The sequence below is a fragment of the Pteropus alecto genome, unplaced genomic scaffold, assembly GCF_000325575.1.
Source record: "Pteropus alecto unplaced genomic scaffold, ASM32557v1 scaffold7, whole genome shotgun sequence".
Lineage (NCBI taxonomy): Eukaryota > Metazoa > Chordata > Mammalia > Chiroptera > Pteropodidae > Pteropus > Pteropus alecto.
The window spans coordinates 62,802,298-62,812,018 of NW_006494614.1; the positions used below are offsets into that span (position 1 = coordinate 62,802,298).

At 56.4% G+C, this 9,721-nt stretch overlaps 1 protein-coding gene across 1 annotated transcript in view; it reads left to right on the top strand.

Moving 5' to 3' along the window:
* The window catches only part of ZFPM1 (zinc finger protein, FOG family member 1), a 45,089-nt gene that overhangs the window by 17,791 nt on the left and 17,577 nt on the right, over nt 1-9,721 (top strand). Inside the window, exon 3 of the mRNA XM_006926884.2 lies at nt 8,895-9,028. Within this exon, the coding sequence (XP_006926946.1) occupies nt 8,895-9,028 (134 nt within the window). The remainder of the gene's footprint in view (nt 1-8,894; nt 9,029-9,721) is intronic.

A 9,721-nucleotide genomic window follows, 5' to 3' on the forward strand; every position in this document is an offset into this window, starting at 1 on the left:
CAGGAACCAGAGCCTGGCTCTGCCACAGCATCCAGTATCTCCCGCAAGGCCAAAGATCCCAGATTATACATGAAATCTTATTTTTAAACAATGACAGCTGGTCCTCATTTTTATTCATACACTAAGCTTGCAGCTCCCAGCTCCTCCAGCCGCCTCTCTCTGGTCCTGTGGGGGTCTGGCCTCTCTGAGGGAATCTGCGGAGATACCCAGGCTAGAGGCAATGTCGAAACCCTGGGCACAAGAGCCACTGACCTGCCAAGCCCTCAGGTGGGCTTGCTTCCGAGGCTCCCTCACTGCCTTCGCCATGGCCTCCCTCCACTTCAGATTATTCCTTCCATCTTGGCCCTCTCAACTGCCATGGGGCCAGAGGCCTGGGGCGGGGCCTGGGAGCAAGTTCTAACACTTGGGCCTGTGGCCTGTGTGCACGGCCTGGGCATCAGTATCATCTCTTCCCCTCTCAGCTCAGTTGCTCCCATCCGTGAAATGGGGCCAGGACTGTGCTTAAGTCCTGGAGCGCGCCAGCCATGTGATGTGCCAGATTTACTGTGAGCGAGGGTACACTGCCTGGGTTAGGGTCAGAGGGACACGGGCTTGACTCTGTGCCACTTGCTGGCCATGTGACCTTGGACAATCCTTCAACCTTCCCGAGCCTTGCTTCCCTGGACTGGCAGAGAACAGGGAAAACAGACCCCACTGTTTTTGCTCCAAAGCTTTTTTAGCCATGTCTCCTCAATATTTTGTTCCCATAATTCACAGATCAGAGCCTGAGGCCTGAGATGGGGCCAAAGGTACTGTGGCCACTGGTGACAGAGCCAGGACTAAAATCAAGCTCCACCCTCTTTTTGTTTCCTGATGTGGCATTCAGGTGTGGCTTGATCCAAGGGACACACCGGCTAGCTGGGCCCCATGGCTCTGGGTCTCCTGGTCCCGAGACCCCGGGCTGTGTGGGCATGTTTGCTTTCTCCATGCCCTGGAGGGTGGGACAGCTCAAAGGATGGCACCAAGCCTGTCAGCAGTCCTGGGTGGGAGTTTCGCTACTGCCCCAGACTAGTCCAAATAGTAGAAGCCACACAGCTCCCACAGATGTGCAGGCCTAGGGAAGAGCTGGCAGCACAGTGGGCTTCCTGGGAGCAGCTGGCTGTCCACAGTGTACTTTGACCTCACCAGTTCACCCAGGCACATCCCCACGGCCCTCTACATGCCTCAGGCAAGTGTCTGCCCCCTCAGCCTGTCCACAGTCCTACACGGGGACCCTGAGCCAGGTCTGCCTCCTCTGAGTTTTGTTGCCCCATCTGTAAACTGGAAGGAAAAACAGGGCCAACAGGGTGGGTTCCAGCAGATGGGGATGTTCTAAGAAGCTGAAGAGAACTTGCCCTCCCCCAGGCATTTCTCCCCAAGCCCTGATTTGCCCCCTGTAGCCAGATCACATGAGCAAGGCCTCAGCATTCACTTAGAACAAACTCTCAGAGCATAAGGGAAGGTGACCAGCCACAGGCCTTGGGCATCCAGATGGAGTGCCGTGGCCTCAGATGGTGCCTACCCGACCTGGGGCGCTCTCAACTCGCACCTCACAATAACCATCCAGAAGGTGGCCTCTGTGCCTGCCTGAGACCCGTTTGTGTGTCCATGTGACCAGGGTTCTGCCCCACCATGGGAAGCTCCCAAACTCCCCAATATGCCAAGACCATGGGTAGGTGCTCAGGCGGGCAGTTGGTAATGGCTGCAGCTGCAGCCCACCACCGTGACTCCCACCATGGTGTGTGGTGCCATACCAGACCCATCAGGAAGCCCTGTCACCATTGAGAGTGGGCACTGGTATCATCTGTTTTAGGGATGGGGCCCTGGCCCTGAGGGACTGAACACCTGGCCAAGTTCATGTCAGGGCTATAGCTTAGCCCAGCCAGACCCCTCCTGGCTGCCTGAGTTAAGTGCTCATCGACCACTCACCGTGTGTGGGCCCGGTCCTTCATGTACCATATCCATTATGTCGTTTTACCTTGCAATGACCTATGAGGCAGATGCTCTTACCTCCCACTTCATATAAGAAGAAACGGAGGGCTGGGAGGGAAGCAATGTGTCCAGCTGAGAGATGGCAGCGGCAGGATACAAACAGATTCTAGAGCCCTCAGGGCTGGAGGAGGTTTATACATCATCCTCTAGCAGTTGAGTTAATTGGAATCAGTCCCCCACTCCCACTTCAAAGCAGCTCAGTCCCAGAAAGGCAGGGCCAGGGTCAGTTGTTGAAGCTGCAGAGAGGGCAGTCAGAGCCTGGATGGTGGTGACCACGTGGAGCAGAAGAAGGAGCCACTCAGCCTTCTTTTAGAGCCTCAACTACTTTTCTAGTCAGAAAGATCGCGTTGGAGGGGAGGAAAAGGGCTGGATTTCAGAGCTGGTGACCTTGGGCCAGTCACACCACCCTTAATAAAATGGCTACAGCCCCTTAATGTTGTAGATTGTGGGGGGATCCAGTGAGAGGAGCTGAGCAAGTGTGCAAGTGAACGGGTCTGCATGACACGTCATTGTGGGAGAGCTTGTGCCAGCCTATAACAGGCCAAGGGGAACAGAGAGGGGCCAGCCATGATCTGCTGTGTGACTCTGATAGAGCTGCTCGCCCTCTCTGGGCCTAGTTTTCACACTAGTACAGGATGTGTTGAAAACACACACTCTCAGGGCCCACACAACCTCCAAGCTAGCCCCACTCTGGGCCCGCACCCACAGAGACTTCTAGAACCCTGCCAGGGCAGCTCTTGCTCACCCCAGGGTTTTCTTTCTCTCTCTCTCTCCCTCCCTCTCTCCCTCTTACTCCTTTTTCTCTCCCTTTTCTATGACTTTTATCAAAGGCAAACAGCGTGATCCCTGAGATAGGGCCGCTCCCCAGCAAAGCCAGGGCCAGCTGGCCCACAAGGAGCCACAGGGTGAGGCTAGGTAGGGGAGATGGAGCTGATTAGATAAGTGGATGCTGGCGGTGACCCCAGGGTGGGCTCCCACATGCTGATCCCACACCCCACCTTTCAGGGTGGGGACTGCAGGACAGCTGGACTCTGCTCTGGAGGCCACCGGCCATTAGCACAAAGAGAGCCTGGGCTCTGAAAGGAGGGGCCAGCCAGCAGGGTGCAGGAGGCAGCCTCCGAGCTCATGGACACTCTTGTAAGCCCACAGGGCCACCCTAAGTCGGAGTTGCAAACCAGCCTGCAGGGGCATTGCTCAAGAGGGAAACTGAGGCCTGGGAGACGAGGCATGGTGGGCTCTGGAACCAGGTGGTTCAGGCTGAAGCCCTGGATCTTCCATGAGAAAGGAGCTCAGGCCTGGTCTAGGCGGAGTGACTGCTGTGCAACCCTGAGTGAGTTGTTCAAACTCTCTGGGCCACCTCGGCGGTACAGAGCTAGAAGAATGGAACCTCCTCACTGACTTGTTCATGTCGATGAGGGAGGCCACCACAGGCTCCAGGGTGGCAGCAGAGCTGGGGGCCCAGGCTGAGGGCAGCAGCTCAGTGGCAGCCCTGGGTCGGACCACAAGCCTCAGGGTGCTTGGGCTCCTAGGAGAGGAAAAGTAACACTGGCTATGACAACCAACATACTGGCCTTGACTTGCACAGCCACCAGCACAGCAGGTAAACTGAGACTCAGCAAAAGCCAGGCAGAGACGGGCCCTGGCTCCAGCCTCTTAATTCCAGACCACAATTCTCCCACCTGGCCACCCACTTCACCAGACTCCCAAGAGAGGGTCCTGAAATGGCCCGGGTGGCAATACTCAGCTCTGCCTCTCTTCTCTGTCCCCTTGGGACACCATAGGAGCCTTCTGAGACCTAAATAGATATGCAAATCATATAAGTATTCAAAGGCCGAGTTTTCTCATCTGGTTCCTTACAGGTGCTTGAGAGTAAAATTGAATCCCGTGCAGCATGCTTGTCCTGGAAATAATGTGTGTGGGCTTGTTTACCAGAATAAATTAGTCTTTGTCCTAATGCTATCCCCGTAGTAATGGCCCGACCCCCGTGGAGGTAAGGGGTCCACCCAGGCAGCGTGGGCTTGCCCCTCTCCCAGAGGAGACCATCTGCAGATGGGAAAACGAGGACAGAGCAGGAAGTCAGCCACGGGACAAGAGCTGGGGGCTGACTCCAGCAGCCTCCCTGTCCTGTTTTCTCTATCACCTCCTGCCTCAGCACAGAAAGGGGTGTCAAACCCTGGCCATGAGCATGGCTGGGGCTCTGATTCAAATCCCACCTACCTGCTGTGTACTTTGGGCTGGTTCCTTAACTTCTCTGAGTCTCAGTCTCCCGCTCTGTGCAACAGAGAACAAGTTCAGTGTGACTAGGAGAATTCCCTGTAGATTGTGCCATGTGCTTGGCTAAGGCTCAATAATGGGGGCCAGAAATTGTGTGAGGGTTGTAACTTATTGGGACAAATGGCATCGCCCTCACTCTCTAGCTGAGGGACCAGGGACCAGGATAAATAGAGCAGGGATAAGTTGGCCAGGACCTGGCCGGAGCTGGCATCTCTCTGTGCCTTCCTCACCCCAGCTGGTCTGGGAGAAGGAAATGGAAATATAGGTCACAGGATGTTGCCGGGGAGGACACCTCCACCTGCAAGCCTACCCTGACTGGCCCACCATTGGAGATGCCAACACATGTGTTTCCTGGGAGCCACCGAGGGCAGAGGCTATGCCTTTCTTGTCCCTGTCCCAGGTGCCCATATGGGGTTTCGTGACTGAGCCACAAGTCCAGAGACCTGGGTTCCAGTCCCACCTCCAGCCCAAGCTCAGGGTATGGTTTAAGTGTTCCTGGGCCCTGGGTTTCCTGTCACTGTGGTTAGGAGCTGACCATTTGCAAGGCCACCACTGTCTGGGTCCTCCAGCTATTATAGAAGCTGTTTGAAAATAACGACATCTTCCTGCCTGTCACTCTCTCTGCCAGCTTTTACTCCTGGCTCAGTGTCTCCCACCCCTTAACCTCTCTCCCTTACTCATTTCTGCTTTCACTCATTTTTGGACTTGAACTGAGCCCTCGTGAGGTACCTAGTCTGCCAGGAGTAGATGGTCCCACCCACCCCCACTTTTCTCATGCAGTTTTACTTCAGGTTGGGAGAGGGTCTCTGCTAGGTGCTAACTGGGCTTTAACCATGCTTGACCCCATTTCAGCCAAGTAAGGATTTGGGAAGGAACTAGAAGCTAGAAATAGGTTATCTGAGCAGTTGAACATCATGAGGGCTGCCATAGATAGTTGCACGGGTTGCGTACTGCACAAGAGTAGTCAGTGGGTGAGTTGACACTGGGATCCAGCCATGTTCTCCTCATCAAGCCAGGCACCTGCCATGGCCCTGCATTCAGACCATAAACAGCCTCCCTAAGACCAAGGAGGTGGGTTGTCACAGTGACCATTGCCAATCCCCAGCCTAGGTCCCTCAGTTCCCATGCCTCCCTGCCTTTCCAAGGCTTTGACCAGCCCCCGGAGCCCTGAATGGTGGATTCTGCCCCTGGGTGTGCAGAACGGCCACCTTTATCAGGAGCCAGCCCTCTCTGGCGGTACATGATACCCAGGCGATGCAGCAGCTGCCATGGGGAATACCAGCCATGCTGTTATCGGGGAGGCTCGCCCCACTGGCCAGCTGTAGGGGCTCCAGTTAGGGATCATGGCCGTTTGCCTATGGGTGCATGTATGGACAGGTGGGGGGCCCACTTCCTTCATTGACACGGTAGGGGGCAAACCAGATCCCTGGGAAAGGGACCACAGGCCCCTGTAGCTGTGACAAGTAGGGAGTCCTGGGACTACCCCATTCTTTCTGTCGCTCAAGGGGTGATTTGGGCCAACCGCCTCCTTCCCGCTTTGTGTCCCTGGGTCTGGGTGGGGCTCGGCCCACACATGGGAGACTGAGCTGAGTTCCAAGTTCCTCCTCCCTCAGGAAGGTGGGCACCAGCCTCAGACGGAAGGCGTTATCTCCTTATGGGGGCTCCATGACCGACAAGGCTGAGAACAGCTCCGTCATAAACGTTCTGTACACAGAAAGGAAAATAATATGTGAAAACAGAGGGAGTCGTGGCCTTGTCCTGCATGTGGCCCTACCAGAACTAGCTCCCAGAGGGGCCATGGGCAGCCCTATTCAGAGGCCCAAGTGCAGGCTGATCCCTGGGTGGCTTAGTGCATGTCCGGTTGTCAGGGTAGGGGCAGGCATGGAATTAGGATTCTGTATGCTTCTGCCTTTATCCCACGGCCCTGAGTGGGCTCAGTCCACGGGGGGCTCTCCACCAGCCTCAGAAGCGGCACTTGGACCCATTAGATGGCTAGAGAGACAGACGCTTGGATGGACAAATGAACTCCCAGTGAGCTCATCTCTAGACAGCCTCTTCCTCCCACACATACCCCTGAGGGTCAGCCGGCTAGAGGGCCAGAGACCCAGATACACCCAGGACATGAAGGGCCGGGACCCCAGTCAGTGTTTGGAGCCAGGCAGCCTATGTTCAGATCCTGGCATCTTGCTGCCAGCCACAAAGCCTCTCAGGGCCTCAGTTTCTTCATCTGTACAGGGGACGTAAGAAGAGGGCCAGCTTCATAGGGCAGCTTGGGCAGGATCAGGTGACTGCGTGTGGCCAGGCCACACTCCTGTCCATGATGACCAGCCAGCTCTTACTCGGTCCCTTGGTACCAAGCACTACAGGGCCAGGGGAGGGGGTGGCCCATGGGCTGGGACCCAGGCATCCTGGGTGGGCTGGCAGAGGACGAGGCCCCTCATGGGCAGGCCACAAAGCAACAGAGCCGGCCTCTGCCCTCCTCTCTGTGAGGCTGATAAAGGGGCGCCGGCCTCTTTGGCCTCGCCCTGGTCCCCTGCCATCTTATCTGCCCTGGGGAAGACAAGGACCCAGTTAGAACGTTTTAGCTGGGCCTCCTGGCATATTTACACGTTATCTCTGCCATTAGGCCGGCAGTTATCTGATAATCGGGCCCATTAAGGCCACAGCCTGCCCAATCGGGGCTCCAGGAAGTGGGGCCGCCACAGCAGTGCTCACTCGGGGACCAGGCCGGGCCATGTGAGGCCTCCATGGGCCCAGACAGCCTAGGTAGCACCTGAGGTATAATGTGGCGAGCCCTTCCTGGGCAGAGGGTGTGTGCCCTGGGGAGGGGCTGCCCTCTGAGAGCGTAGCCACCACCATCCCCTTGTCCAATGAGGACACTAAGGCTGTCAGGCTGTGAGGCTGTGGGGGTGGGGGCAGGTAACATGCAGGTGTGAGTTTCCCAGGGCTGCCCTGACAAATTTGCACAACCTTGGTGCCTTAAAACGTCAGAAATCTATTCTCTCACAGTTCTGAAGCCAGAAGTCCCAAATCCAGGTGTCAGCAGGGCCATGCTCCCTCTGGAAGCTCCAGAAGAGGGTCCTTCCTGCCTCTCCCAGCTCCCAGGGGCCCCAGGCACAGCTTTCTCCTGGCTGCATCACACCTTCTCTGCCTCTGTCTTCACATGGCCTTCTTCCTCGCATTTCTCCTTTGTGTGTCTCTTCTTATAAGGACATTTGTCATTGGATTTAGGGACCACTGGATGATCCAGGATGGTCTCATCTTGAGATCCTAACTTGATTACATCTGCAAAGACCCTTTTTCCAAATAAGGATGTAATCACGGGTTCCAGGTGGACGGATCTCTTGGGGGCCACCATTCAACCCACTATACAAGGTCACGTGGATCATGTAGTGAGGCTAGACTGAACCCTGGAGCCTGACTGCAGACCCTGTTCAACTCCACGGTCCCACCCTGCCCCGTGAGAATGACCGTAGCAGGGCCTTACAGCTGAGGCCCGTCTGTCTGTGTAAATGTAACAGAATCCTGCAGCGGATGCCACTACTCTAGCCATGCAATGGAGTCAAGGCCAAGGCCCCTTGAGCTGACAGAGCCCCCAAGAATGTGGCCCCGCCCACAGCACAGGTAGCCACAGCCCCCTGGGTGCCTTACACCCTCAGCTAGGAGATAGGTCGCGAGAGAGGCCGCAACTGGCCCAGTGCCTCAGTTGGCTGAGGGCCTCAGCAAGAGTCAGGGTACAGACCTTCCAGAGAGTGAGCAAGGGTCCTGTGAGGGGTATGGGAGCAGCAGTGTTCTGGCGTCCCCACCAATCTGTGGGGAGTAAATGGAATTGACCTCACCATCACTTAGGTTCAGTTTCTGGCTTTGCTGAGGGGCTCGGGGGAAGTGCTTGGTTCGGTGCCTCGGTTCCCCCACCAGGCCCAATGCTAAGCATGCTAGGTGGATTAACTCATTCAAGCCTCATACTACCCTGAGGAGGTAGGAAGTGTTGGGGACCCCATCTTATAGATGTGGAAACCAAAGCCCAACTCTTCCACGGCTACCTTCACCAGCCTGCTCTGCAGAATCAGGGACCCAGCCAATGGGAAGGGGCTGGGAGGACCGTGCGGAGGTGATAGGGGTGGGTCTTGTCAACATCATCATCCTCCACTCTTTGCCACCCCAGCATAGGCAGCAGGGATGACCTGGCTTCATACATGCATCCTGGGCACAGGCAACTTTGTCAGTGCCACTCTGGCCTGTGCGAGGGTCACGTGTGTCCCTGACAGAGCAGCAGGGATCTCCAGACCATGCGTGTCCCTGACACAGCAGCCATGGTTCCCAAGCTGTGCACCTGCATGCTCTAATCCAGCTGCAGTTACCCCTCATTGTCCTATCTCTGCAGCCCATTGTCTCCAGGAGTGGTCTTGCCACAGGGGCTGTCCTGGCTCCCAGAAGCCAGGCACCAGCTATCATCTCTGTAACTGGGCAGCCCTCCCTCCTCTGCCCCGCAGCCCCCCGGCTGCTCCTGGGGGCCAGGGCTACAGAGGTGGGCTGAACCTGGGCAGGCAGCAGGGCTGGGTAGTCACCACAGCACGTGCTCTTCATACCACTGATGTCTCTCCCCACAGACGAGCTGGAGCAGGTCCTGCAGGATGGACAGAAATGCGTGCAAGCTCGACACAGCCTCGCTGAGGGCCTGTCTTGGGGTCCATTCCGAGGAAGCATCCAGAGCAGAGCCTCTTCCCCCGGGCAGGCAGAACCGGTAAGAAGCCCCACCATGGCCAGCCCACCCCCCTTCCACAGCCAAGGCACATCCCATCCAGGGCACAGGCCCCATTGACCCCCTGAATCAGGCGCAGGTTAGATTCCAGCCCAGGAGCTCCCACCACTCTGTGGAAGATGTGAGTGTTGAGACCAGGAGGGCTGGGAGCACAACGAAGGCTTCCTAGAGGAGATAATGGGGGGCCTATTGAACCTTGGGTGAAATAGGGAGGGCTTCCTGGAAGAGGGGTTTTTAAGTGGACCCTTAATAGATGAGAAGTTGGTGAAGCCAAGGAGAAGGGCATTCGATGTGAGGAGCAATAAGGAGCCAGGTGGTGAGTCTGGATCTGGCTTGTGGCTAGTGCATCAATTATGGGAAATGAGTAAGCTTGGGGCAGCAGAATGGGCAGCATATAGTATGATGGAAACTGGGAGGGGCCTGTGCATTATGAGTGTTCAGGAAACACCTCCTAGTCCTAACGGCCCTTGTCTTGGAGGACCTAGGTTGGTCCCTTCAAGCCCAGGCTCAGGCACTCCAAATGTGCAGGTACAGCCATGACCTGGGCCTTTTTTGATTTCTGATGTGGCATTAAGGTGTGGCTTGGTCCAGGGTACACACTGGCTGGTAGGTGCCCCATGGTGCTGGGTCTCCTGGTCTCAAGTCCCCAGGTATAGGCCTCCAATCAGCTTCCAT